The 14,304-nt window shown below is 28.6% G+C and overlaps 3 protein-coding genes and 1 long non-coding RNA gene across 4 annotated transcripts; all 4 read right to left on the bottom strand.

The window, feature by feature from the left end:
• Positions 1-298: 298 nt before the first annotated feature.
• LOC149893377 (transcription termination factor 1-like) lies at positions 299-4,268 on the bottom strand. Its single transcript, XM_090072150.1, has 4 exons — positions 2,232-4,268; positions 1,643-1,717; positions 1,436-1,507; positions 299-1,203 (listed from the first exon to the last, which is right to left on the bottom strand). Exons 1-4 carry the CDS (start codon positions 2,301-2,303, stop codon positions 538-540), a joined length of 885 nt encoding a protein of 294 aa, XP_089928276.1. The 5' UTR covers positions 2,304-4,268; the 3' UTR covers positions 299-537.
• Positions 3,460-4,338, bottom strand: LOC149893378 (uncharacterized). Its single transcript, XR_016447051.1, has 3 exons — positions 4,262-4,338; positions 3,875-4,060; positions 3,460-3,557 (listed from the first exon to the last, which is right to left on the bottom strand). It is a non-coding gene; the product is annotated as an uncharacterized LOC149893378 (long non-coding RNA).
• A 987-nt stretch (positions 4,339-5,325) lies between these two features.
• On the bottom strand, positions 5,326-9,478 carry LOC149893379 (RNA polymerase II transcriptional coactivator-like). The gene is made up of 4 exons (XM_090072264.1): positions 9,336-9,478; positions 9,151-9,210; positions 8,960-9,071; positions 5,326-5,582 (listed from the first exon to the last, which is right to left on the bottom strand). Exons 1-4 carry the CDS (start codon positions 9,423-9,425, stop codon positions 5,509-5,511), a joined length of 336 nt encoding a protein of 111 aa, XP_089928390.1. The 5' UTR covers positions 9,426-9,478; the 3' UTR covers positions 5,326-5,508.
• A 187-nt stretch (positions 9,479-9,665) lies between these two features.
• LOC145187623 (chaperone Ric-8A-like) lies at positions 9,666-12,979 on the bottom strand. The gene is made up of 5 exons (XM_080064069.2): positions 12,323-12,979; positions 11,879-12,161; positions 11,006-11,269; positions 10,283-10,478; positions 9,666-10,149 (listed from the first exon to the last, which is right to left on the bottom strand). The coding sequence occupies exons 1-5, from the start codon at positions 12,919-12,921 to the stop codon at positions 9,971-9,973; spliced, it is 1,521 nt and encodes a 506-aa protein (XP_079920195.2). The 5' UTR covers positions 12,922-12,979; the 3' UTR covers positions 9,666-9,970.
• Between the last annotated feature and the right edge of the window lie 1,325 nt (positions 12,980-14,304).

A 14,304-nucleotide genomic window follows, 5' to 3' on the forward strand; every position in this document is an offset into this window, starting at 1 on the left:
AAAATATAAAAAGTCGTTAATTTTAATATATGCATAACGTTCGAATTTTTAGAGGAAAAAGGTTCGAACTTAAACATCTTTAAAAACTGTCAAAAGTTCGAACATGATCGAACTGATATTTATATCTCCAAAAAAGAGATCACGAGGTATTTACCCCCTCTCCACACGCGTATTAATACTGTGTAAAATTAAATCGGTATTTATCTTATTAGACTCCGAATTTGTTATAAGAGTTTCTAGCAGTTTACAAAAAAGTTTTAAATTAGTTTTTTTTAACCTTTAAGGGAACCTTTTAGTCATAAATTAACTCAACTTTTATTCATCTTTCAAATTTACAATGAGTAAAGAAACCAAAAACCATACTTGGTTGATTGTAAATAGCATGGGATTGAGATTTGCAGATCAGTCTCTGTTTATGGAAATCCTCTGTTTCATGGGATTGAGATTTGCAGATCAGTCTTTGTTTAAGGAAAAATTAAATTTGTTCATTTGGTCTGCATTAGATAAATTAGCATTAAAAATACATTTTGCATTAGATTAATTTGATTTTAGACGTTTGCTGTTAATCCACCACCATTTCTGTCTGCACTGCATAGGTGAACGCGTTTCAACGTGATCTGAAACAGTTTTCCAAATAATCTTATCACCGTTCAATAAAAAATCGTTAACTGATTTAACTAACTTCTCAGTTTCTTCATCAAACCACGAACTTTTAGAGAAGTTTCTGTTTTCGATATCTTTTTCACGAGTATAAAAATGATATAAAGATTGTGGCGATCGTCTTAACACATTTCCAATCAATTTCCAGTTTTTTCCGTGTATTTCTATTAATTTCCAAAACATTTTCGCCTCATTTCCAATAGGATAGCCTTCTTTAAAATTTTCCACAAAATGTATGACAACTTTCCGCATAACACTTTGCCCGAATCTTTGTATACCGTGACACATTTTCAAATTAAAATTTGTTTTTTTTCGAAAATCCAGTTCTTGTTGGTTGGAAGGAAAAACAAGAGACTTACAGCTTGACATGTTATGTGATTTTAAAAAATCTTTCATGTTTTTTTCGAGTTGACGAACTTCTTCAACACTCCAAGGTCCGGTCCTGGCTTCAATTCCTTTGAATATGTTCAACTTTCCACGTTTCTTTGATTTGAAAATACTTGATACACGATGAAGATGAGAGAGTTCATGATCAGATTGCACCTTAACAATTAAAACAGAGAAAATACAAACCAAAAAATTTACAAAAACATCAGTTAAATTCTGTATATATATATTTTTTTGGTATTAAAATACAATAGGTTGAAATCTGTTGTTATCTATAATAAGTTAGTAATTACGTCACCTTTTACATCATATTTTGACGCTAAAAAAAAAAAGTATTATTCAATGTAGATCTTACTCAGTGATTCGATTTTAAAAATATAGTCCAAACCTGAAGAAATTCGGGTCGTCTGACTTTTATTCTAGTTGTTTTTTTGCCGAAGATTTCTTTGGAAATTAAAAGCTAAGAAAATCATTAAAAAACGTAAGCATGGAATGATAATTCATAAATCTCTTTATTTGCAAGGTTTGAAAACAAAGAATCTATAATAATTATATAACTACATAATTAAAGAAAATTATTTTATCTGTGTTAAACCTGAACACAAGCTGGTTGATCCATCTTTTGGCTCTTCTTGCTAATGATTTCTTTTGAAATATCTTCCTCGTCATTCTAAATATTTCAAATAAAGGTTGTTGAATTAAAAAATATGTAAAAAATAATAAACTAAGGTTTACTTCTGATTTTAGACTAAAAAAGCAAATAAAAAAAGATTTTGTAAAAACTAATCACTGATATCAACTTAATATAATTGAGTAGACCAGTAATATGTAAATAAATACGTCAATGAAACCAATAAAATGGTTTTAATCGAATGTTTATTAGAATATTGCTCTATGGGATTAATAGAAGGTGTATGGTTTTTGTTGAATACATTTAGCTATACATAAGAGGAACTATTACAAATAGCTGTCAAGTTGGCCATTGCAAAAATGTTATGAAACATTTTGTGTGCATAATAAAACAAAATAATAAATACATTAACATGCTTATTGTAGTGATTTAAATTATTTTCCTAAAGCATACTAATCTGAAGTAATTTAATGAGAGTACATTATTCTAAAGTACATTATCTAAAGTACATTTTTAGTAGCTGAACAATCAGAAGTAATTTAGAGAAAAATACCTCAAAAACTGATTCTGTATTATGCTTGTTCCCTTTTGTTAAGAGTTCCTTTGAGAGTAAAATTGAACTCATAGTGGATTCCTTCTCAAACGTTTAACAACAAACCTTGATTATTGTACCTCAATTGTTTAAACATTTCAAAAGGTTTGGAACTAAAGATTCTATAACATAAAAATAAGTTTTAAGTAAAATTGTTATAAAACAAAAAAAGATTTGAAAGAAAAACAAAAGTTCTGCATTTAAATAATCCAGAACTATTGTTTTTCCTGTCCAAAAGGTCGTTTCATGCAATTTTACCATTTTTTTATTTCATCTTATCTACATTATCTACATTAAACACTTCCACTTCTCACCCTTTGACACAACTCAAAAATTTATTAACAAAATTATGCAGAGTTGGAGGGTACAAACAGCCTTTTTAACTGCCCTACATCTATTAATACTTTTCATATTAAACTAAAATTTAACCATTTTCTAAGATTTCATTCATACAAAAAGGGATTCTATTCAACAACATCTAAAATCTATATTTAACAAAGTTTTTTGAAATTATATTTTCCTCAAAACTTGCTTACAATATGTAAAAAAGAGGTTTAGGTTTCATGAAAGATACCCCAGAAACATTTGGCTAGATATTACATGAACAGCTTTTTAAAAAATGGTAGTAGTTCTTTTTAAGAAATATTTACTTTAATACATGAAATTTGCATTTTTTTAAGGTATATACTGCAGACAGATTACCACTCTTTTGATAATTTCTAAGATTAACACACTTTTTGCAAAAAAATAAGTATTGCAGGATCTATTACAAAAACAATTCCTAAAAATAATTTAAGCATCCTTAAATAAACTAGAAAAGTTTTCTAAAGAATTTTTACAACTTTAAACTTTCTTGTTTACAAGAAAATTTCCCTTAATCTAAAAAATTAAAAAATTCACAACTTCCTTTGAAGTAGATTTTGTATAAATTAATCAAATTCTAAAAATCTAAACAACAGTAAAAATCTCTCCTTTGCTTTCTAGAGAACACAAAGAGGAAGCAAGAGATCACACAATAAAAATAGAAATATGATATACTCATGTAGCCTTTTGAAATAACAATAAGCTGTACCTGTCTCATCATGTCTAGAAGAACTTATTCAAAAGTATTGTAGGGTATTCACCTACAATTTTATCATATCCAGTTGGAGTTTGCTCGCCTTGTAAAAATGAATTATACAACCTTAAAACAACCTCTATTATAAATTAAAACTGATATAAGAAGTATATTCACCAAATAAATTGGTCAAACAATTTTGTTTTGCAAGGCTCATGAAGGTAAGTAATCTAAAATAAAAAATAAAACTACACTGGAATTTGGACCTCTGATAACTTTAGGATTTTTAGATTACTGGCTTTTGAAGGACCAGAAGTTATCCAAAGAAAGATGCAACATTTTAAGATAAAGTTCATAAATTAGTCAGCATAAAAAATCAATTAGAAATTTCATAAGAACCAAAAAACATTTCATGAAAAGCAATTCTTAGCAAAACTTCTTCAGCTCATTTAAACATTGTTTTTTAGAATTATAAATACAGCTGTCTTCTAAGAGATTGGTCAAAACAAATCCTGAAAGTGATTTCTTCTGCCTAAGCTTCACTTACCTATGGGATGTGTCTAACGCACAACTGAACTTATAGCTGGCATTTGGAAGAGTTTCCATTAATGGGTTGTTAACGAAGGAGCTGTCAGAAAAGACTAGCATTGGTATGATATATGATAGAAATTCTTCCAGACTTTCTCTAATAAATGTAGATGGACTGGCTAATATCATACCATTACATTTTTTCCTGTAATTAAAAGTTTAGTAATAATTGACAAAATGGTTTCTGCAATCTTAAGAGACAAGTTAGACCAAAATTGTTTTAGCATTCTCCAAATCTTTCAGAGAACTGCAAGAATATTGTTTTGAGGTCTACAATGTAATTAATGACTTCAAAATAAAATATTAATAGTATTAATTTATTAATAGCAAATCCATAAAATGTTACTTTATAGGTATTGGAGTTAAATCTTATAATAGCATTGAAGATAGTCACCATTGGTTGTCATGTGAAGGTAATGATGCCTAATTTCAAAAAAAAAGTTAAAGTACATTCATGCATCATTCAATATTATATAAAAAAAAGTTATTTCTTAGAACTGATTGACATTAATCAAGTATTTTTTTGATCAGTATTGTGAACAGATTGTTGAAGCTGCACATGCCAAAAGGAAATCAACTGCTCACTGGTTTAATGTATTAGAGAAGAATCCAGTAAATGCAATTTGTTCTAAGAGGCTTGCAGCCTGTTTCAGCTCTAAGACTATTTAATCAAAAAGCTATCTAGTATTATCTAACTGTAAACAGGTCAAACAATATTATTTATAGCATTATACTATTTGTCAAAGCAGCCATAATTGTCAGAGGCGTATGTCAGTTGCACATATATTGGGACAACTGATGAAAATACTCTAGCGCGCACGCACACACACACACAAATTTGCAAATGATAGAATCACAATCCTATAAATATTTATTAACAAGTTAGTGGAGTTCTTACTCCAGCTCAAAGAATGCAATTTTCTTAAAATGCTTTTCCCAAAAAAGAGCTACCTCTTAGATTTTTTAAAAAGATTATTCATGTAATGAGTTGACATGCGCATAAAAATTTCTAGGGTATCTTTTTGTCAAACCAAAACCCTTTTTTTTTTTTGCAAACTGTGATGTTATGCACAAGTCTAATGTAGTATAAAAAAACATCTAATGAGTATAAACAAAAAGTCTAATGAGTATAAATAAATCAAATAGATGTATTGGGATTTTATTATATATATATATATATATATATATATATATATATATATATATATATATATATATATATATATATATATATGAATTTTAAATATACTACTTTGAGTACTCAAAACCATCCTATCAATCAATTGTGTGGAATACCAGACTATATTTCCAGTTGAGAGAAACAAAACACAAAAACTTTATACTTGACTTGTCTATGAGGATCACTTAAAATTTTTTTAGTTAATACAAGGTTTAGTTAAAAAAAAAGACTTTTAGTTTTAATATTATAATATAACATAAATGTCCCTTCTTGTTAAATTTTACACAGAAGCTTGAAAATGCTGGGCTAAAAACTCTTTTAAATAATATATTCACAAGTGTTGTCACATAAATGCTAACTTCTATCAGTGCAACAAGTCATTTAAAGAGCAGATCGAAACATTCTTATTTAGTTTATTGCAATACTTTATTTACATCTTCCACTACTTTGACAAGTTCATTCCACTGTTCCACTGTCAGGGAAATTCCTAGATAAACATAGTAAATAGATATAGTAGATGGAAGAATAGTAAACAAATAAATATAGTAAATGAAAGTATAGTAAATAAATATAGGAAAAAAGATCAAATGAAAAAAGTCATACTATACTTTAAAATACACTTAACTGTAAAATTAACGCACCACTCATAAATTCTGACATATTTTGAAAAATATTATGCGTTTCCCAGATTTATCAATTAAAAAGATGGTAATATTTATTGTTATGCCTTTTGTACATTTTATTCTGTTTCCCTTATCTAATTTTGAAATTAAAGCAACTTTTCATAAGCAGCATGTTTTGCTGTGATTAACCGTCTGGTCAATAACCGGGTACCCAGGTATCCATTCCAGTTTCCAAACTAGAATTTGTTAACGTCCCTTTAAAAAATTTTTATGACTGCTCGGATCCCCAAAGTTGAAGTAGTTTGACACCACTTTTTTGTCAAAAGTTTTTGGAATCAATCATTCAATAGCAGTTATTAACTATCAAACTTGATACCTCCTCCGTTCAATAACCGGGTACCCCGGTACTCACTTAAGTTATTATAAATGAAAGCCGGGTTTATACACAATAAAAAGACTGTTTATTAAAGTATTTTTTTCATTTAAACACATTGCCATGAAAAATAACAAAGAAGTTAATTATTTCACACACTCCTCACATGTCGTGGTTGAAACACAATGCTCATCACAAATAGGGAACTCACATATCGAACATGATTTTCAAGTTCTGCTACATTTTTTAAATTTGCTAGTGAGACAAACATGGCATACTCCAGTAATCTTTTTCCTTCTGGTTGAATCGAGTTGTGTCTGGGGTTTAGAAGATTTAGATGCTGTTGGTTGTACATATGGATTTTTTGCTCGACCGAAAAAACTTTCAATTGCCACTTTCATAGTAAACTGCCTCATGATTTATGGACTATACGAACATTTTTCAACAAACGGAGTACACAGCTCTCTGCCCAGTTGCCGATAAAACAATCATCACTCATATGATTTTTTTGGAAGCACTTTATTATTCTCATAATAAAGGATATATGCTGCAAGGCAGGTAACATCGAGAATATTGTAGAAAAATGCTAGAGGCCATCTTTGAGTTAATCTTTTAGTAGTATATCTATCAAGCATTTTATCCATTGTGTCAACACCAGCTTTTGACCAGTTGTAAAATTCAATAATTTCTGGCTTTTTCTTTGCATCATCACCGATCTTTGCTACCTGATGCATTGATGATAGCATAATCACTGCTTTGTTTTTTTTGGGCACATAACTACACATGGTTACTTTTTTATGAAAGCCAAACACGGTGGATAGTTGTTCTCGTGTTTTCAATGCAGTCATTGCTGGTGGAATGCATGTCATTTTTTTTTTAAAGTGCCAACAAATGTTAGATCCCAGGATAGTAAAGATTTTGCCAATGACAGAGTAGTGAAGTAATTATCCATTGTAATGTTTCTACCGGATCCTTTGTATTGTACTACCAAGTCTTTTACAACTCTCTCATCAACATTTTTCTCACAACTGGCACTTGATTTTCCAGTGTAAATCTGACCTGTGAGGGGATACGAGTTTTCTGCATCACATATCCCCCATATTTTAATTCCATACTTAGCTGGCTTTGATGGAATATATTGAGTGAACTTAGTTTGACCCCGATATGGGTAAAGTTGCTCGTCAATGGTCAGGTGCTCTGTTGGGTTATGTTTTGCTAAATTACTATTAATCATTGAGTACGAGTATTGGTATCATCAAATTGAATAAAATGAATGATGTTCCAAAAGCGATTGATGCCCATTGCTGCACAATACAATGGATATGAGTACGACTGCCACATATCCTTTGTATTGTCAGTATTTGAGTTGTTGGCGCCAGAGGTTATCAAAATAGCCAGGAATGCATAAAATTCCTGAAGTTCAAGATTTTGCCACACTAGTTGTTTTTTCATTGGATTTTTTTCATTATATGTTGTATAAGTTGAGTTTGCTTTTTTATTCATATGACGCAAAATGATATCAGCCATTTCTGGAGTGAAAAATAATTTGAATGTGTCTAGAATTGACAGCATATTCATATTTCTTTTAGGTCCACACCTCTGTCGCACAATATTATGCCTTGCAACTTGATGTTCACCTTGCAACTTGATGTTCACATCCGGTTATTGAACGAATGGTGAAAGTTTGGTTATTGACCGTACGGTTAAACTTCACTTATAAAAGAAAGTATGTATTGGTTTTAGACTATTTTAATAGTAGAAAAGATAACTGTCATTTGAGCAACACATCTGTTTGAAATGTGTTGCTCAAATGACAGTTATCTTTTCTACTATTAAAATAGTCTAAAACCAATACATACCTTTTTACTTAAATTTTGTCTAGAACAGCGTTCTAGACAAAATTTAAGCCGTGATCAATGTGTTGCAATTGGTACTTTCTCCAATGAAGGATTAACAAATTGCCAACTTGGTAAAAGATTTGGAGAATCTCATACTACAGTCGGTAGGGTTCTGCAAATGTTTGTAGAGAGCAATGATCATACTAGACGACTTGGCCGAGGCAGACCACGAGCTACCAATGCTGTGGAGGACTGATTTTTAATGCTTCGTACACAGAGAGAACGGTTCACTACTGCACGAAGTCTCCAAATACAACTTGCTGAGGTTCATGGAACTGCTGTTAGTAAGATACCATAAGAAGTAGACTTCATGCTTTAAATTTATGACCTTGGGCAGCAGCTACTGGTCCCAGATTGTCTGTAGACCTCTAAAGAAACAGACTGGCTTTTGCAAATAGGCATATGATTTGGGAAAACATGATTAGGGACAGGTCTTATTTACAGATGAGTCAAGGTTTTACCTTGTAAGTTCTGATCACCACCCAAGAGTGTGCATAAGACCAACTGAAGGATACTTCGCTTGTAATATTTGAGAAATCATTAGATCTCTAATTGAAAGCATGCCATGGCACTTTCAGGCTGTAATAACATCAAGAGCTGGTAACACTCTAGTTATTGATGAGTCAAAAATGCTTCAATTTAAGCTGTATTGTGCATAACAATACTAATCATTTTGCTTTATTTTGTTAAACCAACCATATTTTTAATTTTAGTTTTTTTTTTCACCATCCTCAAAGTCAATTTTATTATTATCATCAAAATAATTGTGTTCATGTATTCTATTTTAAATATATTTGTCAAAATATATGATAATATTGATGATAATTAAAGTAAATTGAAATGTATATGTGGTGCGTTAATTTTGTGGTTAAGTGTATTTAACATTACTTAATAGAGTTGACACAACAAAATGTTGCTTATTAAAACTGCATGAATCCATAAACAAAAAATGAACTTGCTCATTTTTCACCTTTTCTTCCAGGTTTTTCTTCCCCTGAGTCCTTATCAGTGTAATATTCTCTAATACTAACCAATTTCTTGCCTCGGAATTCATCAACTGTCACTTTCCGCTGCTTAGAAAGCTTTTAAAAAAACCAAGAATAAATCCTTAATCACTTCTTACTATATCTTGAAATAGGTTTGTTAAAAAAAAAAACTTACCGACCAAGACTTTACATCATCTGACTTCACTGTTACAGCATCTTTTTTCACTGATTTTTCCTAATAAAAAAATCTCTCAATCAAAAGTCCAGTGGAGTTTTTACATAACCAGTACTCTTAACTATGAAAAGCATAGCATATATTTCTACCTTGACTTTTTTTTCAAACAGAGTGTACACTTTTACCTTTTTTGCTTTTTTGGATGGTTTAGGTCCTTCATCTGAGTTGTCAGAATCAGAATCTATAAATTCTTTGCTAACAACACGTTTAGACATTTTCTTGATATTAAAACTTTATAAAATAAAATTAATAAAAAAACAACACTAGAAACATAGCTCAAACTAATATTAAAAGAAAAATAACTTGATGAAACTCAAAATGCCCTTGTATAGTAATCAAATTAAACATTGCAGTAAAAAATACTTCTCTATTATCTAATTCTGTCTACTGACACAAAACCTAATAAAAAACTACAAAATTGCCAATAACTGACTAATAACAGTATAAATAGAATACGTTTTTGATATATTTATTCAAACATTTTATATATACAGCAATACAATAGGTTTCATTACAATAGCTACTATTTACTTGTTAAAAATTATTTTCAAATCTTGAGGAAATAAAAAAATGCAATGAAACTTGCAAACAACCAGGTTTGTTAATAAAAACTGAGTGTTAAACTCTCATTCATGGTGCACGATGCAAAAATTTGGCTTGTTGAGACAAATGTTATCATAATAGCTAACAGCATTTTATTGATTTATTTAAAAGTAAAAAAAAAAATATCAGAAATAAATTATTCCATAAAAGAAAAGAATTAATGAAAATCTTCTGGTTTAATTTCTGTCATTTTGCCATCCTTATTTACCGACATTGGCTTTATCACATTCATATCCTGTAATCTTCCAAATAAATTTACAAGCTTGTCAGTTTCTGCTTCTTTTTCTTCTTCAGTAAGTTTATCAAAACTATCTTCAGGTTCACATCGGGTTGCTCCTAAATGAAGAATTTGATTTCTTAAAGCAAAAAAAAAAAAAAAAAAAAAAAGTATAAAATAAAACAGGCAAATGAATAGAAATTTGTAAATACAAACGAATAAGTAAATTTAAGTAAATAAAAAATAGCTAACCAGTCATAATATCCAATTCATCATCATCAATATCAGATAGCTCATCGTCAGAATATTCACCTTCTGTTTTTATCATACCTGGAATCATGAGGCCACGAGAAGAAAGATAACCAGCACTATTACCATAACCAGCATAACGAATCAATCGAACATTATTCTCTTTACAGAGAACAAATAAAAAGTCAGCAGCCATGTTCTAAAAATAGAATTTTGCTTTTTAAAATACAAGAAACTTAAAGAATATTAACTTCAATTTAGCACAAAGTAATTAAGCATTGAACAAGCCGGTGAGCCATACAGCAAGTAAACAGTGTGTTAAGAACAATTAGAGAAAAATTAGGGTAATAATTTTGCTTTTTTAAATGTTAATCTTAGATCTTACAGAGATCATTTTTATTTGATCACAACATTTTTTCTTAAATTTTAATTCTCTTAATTATTATTATCAATTTTTATTGATTTAGAGAAATTATTTTCATTTATCTTAAAACTAAATGTTCTGATAGGTGCCTTTAAAATAGAGAAAAAGTTATACATTTTTGTGAACTTTAAAATATTAAAATCTTATTACTTAAATTATATTCTTAGCTAAACAAATATCAATTGTTTTACAGTCACTATTAAAAATGTAAAAAAAACAAACTCAACAAGTGAAAAATTTTCTAAAAACATATAAAAAAAAAATACTTTTAAAAACTCAAAACTGGGAATAAAATAACTTACTTTAAGAGTCACATCAATAGTAGTCATTAATTTGACAATTCTACCACGCAGATCATTGTTTTCTTCAGGTCGTTTGTCAGAAACTTTTAAAACAGGAAGGACTTGCTTTTTCAAGTACTTGCGTATGAAAGGATTTATTCTACATATATAACAAAATGCTGTAAAAATTGCCATGGATTTGTCACACATAGCTCTATATGTTTTTAGTTGAATACGAGCATCCAGGGTTTTTAGAAGAATGAAAATAGCATCCATATTGTAACCCTAAAGTAAAAACTAATGATGCACTTATTAAAACCACAAAGTCATTTTTTTGAACATAATGAATTCAGCAAAATAGTATGATCAATACTTTTACTGATCTAACTCTCCATACAAGTAATAAAAGTAATTTCAAAAAATTTTTTTTAAATATTCTATAGATTTCTTATGATGAAGATATGATACTTTTTATAATACTTGTTTTTTTAATATAATAAGTATAATAACTAAAGTATAGTATTAGAGACGATTCAATTATTGAAAACAAACAAACTTTTAGCTAATCTTTTTTACATTCTGAGATCTAAGAACACTTTGACTTATACAAGTAAAACAAGAAAAACACTTATTTTTCAATTGTTTTAAAGTGAACCTTGTTGACAAGCATACATAACAAATGAACCTTTAAAAAGTTTAAACTATTTTTTAGATTTTTTTTCAACCTGGCAAAGTAACTTAAAAGCCTTGCATTCTTGTGATTAAACTTGACAGAAATTAAGTTTTCTTAAGGTTTAAATAATATATTTCTAAATTTTCATAATTAGACTAATAAAAAATTTAATCTAAAAGTTAATTTAATATCAAAAAAATAAATTACCAAGTTTTACTTACACAAAACACTTTCTCAGCGGGAATTTCATTTGTAGCAGGAAAATAGAGAAAATGCAATGACTTTTGTGGCATATTAACCAACAAATGTGCAGCATGTGACAATAGATCAATTGAATCATCGTACAAGAAAGGAGAAAACTTGATGAGCAGGTTACGAAGCAATAGAACAAGATCAGAACAATCATTGATTATCTTTTCTGACACAGAACTGGTGAACTGACAAGTTATATTAAAAAGAGCCTTAAAAATTTCCACAAGGATATTTTGATGAGCTTCATCAAGGCTGTTGAAAATTGAAAAAAAAACAACAAAAGAAATACAAAAAACAATTACCAAATAAATCAACAGATAAAGAAATACATATTAATACAATCTTTTAAAGTACCCAATAAAAAAGATTTTGTTTATCATTAAAAGTTATTTAGCATAAAAAAAAAGAAAAACCTTTTCTCCCCCTCTTGATTGAACACTTGATTGCCAACTGTTGTTAAAACATTAATTACATTATTTTCTAACATGACAGCTCTTTCACTTGGTTCCAAAGCAGACATTAAAAAGAGTATACGAACATTATAAAAAGTCCTCGTATTTAAGAGCTGGTTGCATTTCGATGTGTCCTCTATAAGGTTCTTAGAAATGCTGCAAGTCATGAAAAAGTTACGAATTACATTGCTGTGGTATACCCAATTACATGAACATTTTAAAGCTTCAATCTTCCATGATTCTTCTGCATCTGGTGAACTTATTATTTCATTGAATATCTTTACATACAATTCAGCATTGCTTAATGCAGTTACAATTACCTTATCTCTACTTAGTAACCGTATAACTTTCAAAGATACCTGTATAATTCTATGACGAGTAGAGATCAATGTAAACAAATGACTAATTATCTTTTCGTATACTTCAGAAGGATAATCAGTAAACCTAAATGAGTTTTCATTGTTATTTATAAAACTTAATAAGATATTTTCAGATAAAACTGCATGCTCTTCAGACTGAAGGTTTTCAGAGAGGTTAGAGAGTGTATCAAGTAGCTCCATTATCTTGACATTTCTTTACTAAAAGAAAGCATTTAAACTATCATAGAAAATATTACCAACACAACAACTTTTACAATGCAACTCATCATAATAATGTAATGTCTAATTCTTAAGTACCAAAAAAAAAAAAAAAAAAAAAAACTGTAATGACACATGATTTTTTAACAGCTCATGTATAACTCATATTTAGCACTCTTTGATTTGATAACTCATACTTTCAACAGATTTTATTAGAGTTAAGTTTCAAAAAAATCAAAGTAGAAGTTACTTTTAAAATTCATTAAAGTTTCTCTTGCTATTTAAAAAAAAAATTTAAAGAAGTTTCAATAAGTATGCATTTTCATTAATTATATATTCTATGATTTTACAAAAAAAAAAAACAAAAAAAAAACAAATAGGTTATTTTAGTATAAGGGTCAAACATCTCTATTTAAAAAAATTTTTATAATTGGATTTAAAACACAGGTTTCATTTACACATAAAAGTTACAGCTTAGGGCAATTGCTTACAACAAGTTTAAATGCTTTTTTCAAATGCAAAGATACAATAAACAGACTCAATACTTAAACAAACATGAATCAACCTTGTATAATAATAAATTTGTATACTATCAATATATATACAACAAGTTATAAAAATAAATTAATAAGTGCAGAATGATGAAAACAAACACTGAACATATACAAATTAACAACATAGTAAAAATAAGTTAGTTCAGTATTCGGGTATAATTCTTTAATGTTAGAAGTTCTCTAGATTATAAAGAGTGAAGATTTTTAAAAAAATCTCAGCAATTTTTTAAAAAATAATTGAAAAAACTAGATTACAATAATTGAAAACAGCTATCAACAGTACATCAATAGAAATTGGTGAATACTAAACCCACGCAACAGCAATAAAAATAATCATTCTAAATTGAACTCACAACACAAATGTTAACAATAAAAAAAAAAACATAAAAAAAACCAGCTTTTACCAGTTTAAACAAGTTTTTACGAGTTTAAACAAGCTTTTATGTTTTTTCTGATTTAAGTATTGAAAATAAAAACAAACGAAGAAAGAAAAAAAACAGGAGAGATTTCGTATTTCATATGATGATGATGAGCCAGCAAAATAATTTTCTAATTTCTCTTTTAATCAAGAAATTTTTTTTAACCGAATCAAAATGTGAATGTAACTGGCTAAAAGTAAACTAAGTTTTATCATGAAGTCGAAATGAAGTTAAAAATATTAAAAAAAAAAACATATTTCCAATTACTTAAAAATTTACCCTTCAATTTCACTTTCTGCAAAGATGGAGTTCAGCTAACCCAAGTAAAGGTTTTTTAAGAGCTAACTATAACTTAACATAGTAGTAACATAAAATATGAAAAACTACAATTG

This window comes from Hydra viridissima, unplaced genomic scaffold (assembly GCF_058129835.1).
Source record: "Hydra viridissima isolate aposymbiotic clone 2 unplaced genomic scaffold, HvirCarnegie_v1 scaffold_1, whole genome shotgun sequence".
Taxonomy (NCBI): Eukaryota; Metazoa; Cnidaria; class Hydrozoa; order Anthoathecata; family Hydridae; genus Hydra; species Hydra viridissima.

Bases quoted from the DNA above. Each gene is read 5' to 3' on its own strand.
- LOC149893377 (XM_090072150.1), bottom strand. From the start codon at position 2,303: ATGAGTTCAATTTTACTCTCAAAGGAACTCTTAACAAAAGGGAACAAG. The intron at 1,718-2,231 runs GTATTTTTCTCT...TGAAATATTTAG, and splicing joins ATACAGAATCAGTTTTTGAG to AATGACGAGGAAGATATTTC. The intron at 1,204-1,435 runs GTTTGGACTATA...TTAATTGTTAAG, and splicing joins GACGACCCGAATTTCTTCAG to GTGCAATCTGATCATGAACT.
- LOC149893379 (XM_090072264.1), bottom strand. From the start codon at position 9,425: ATGTCTAAACGTGTTGTTAGCAAAGAATTTATAGATTCTGATTCTGAC. The intron at 9,072-9,150 runs GTAAGTTTTTTT...TTTTTTTAAAAG, and splicing joins ATGATGTAAAGTCTTGGTCG to CTTTCTAAGCAGCGGAAAGT. The intron at 5,583-8,959 runs GTGAAAAATGAG...ATGTTTATCTAG, and splicing joins AGAAAAACCTGGAAGAAAAG to GAATTTCCCTGACAGTGGAA.
- LOC145187623 (XM_080064069.2), bottom strand. From the start codon at position 12,921: ATGGAGCTACTTGATACACTCTCTAACCTCTCTGAAAACCTTCAGTCT. The intron at 10,479-11,005 runs GTAAGTTATTTT...TTCTATTTTTAG, and splicing joins CTATTGATGTGACTCTTAAA to AACATGGCTGCTGACTTTTT. The intron at 10,150-10,282 runs GTTAGCTATTTT...TTCTTCATTTAG, and splicing joins TGAATTGGATATTATGACTG to GAGCAACCCGATGTGAACCT.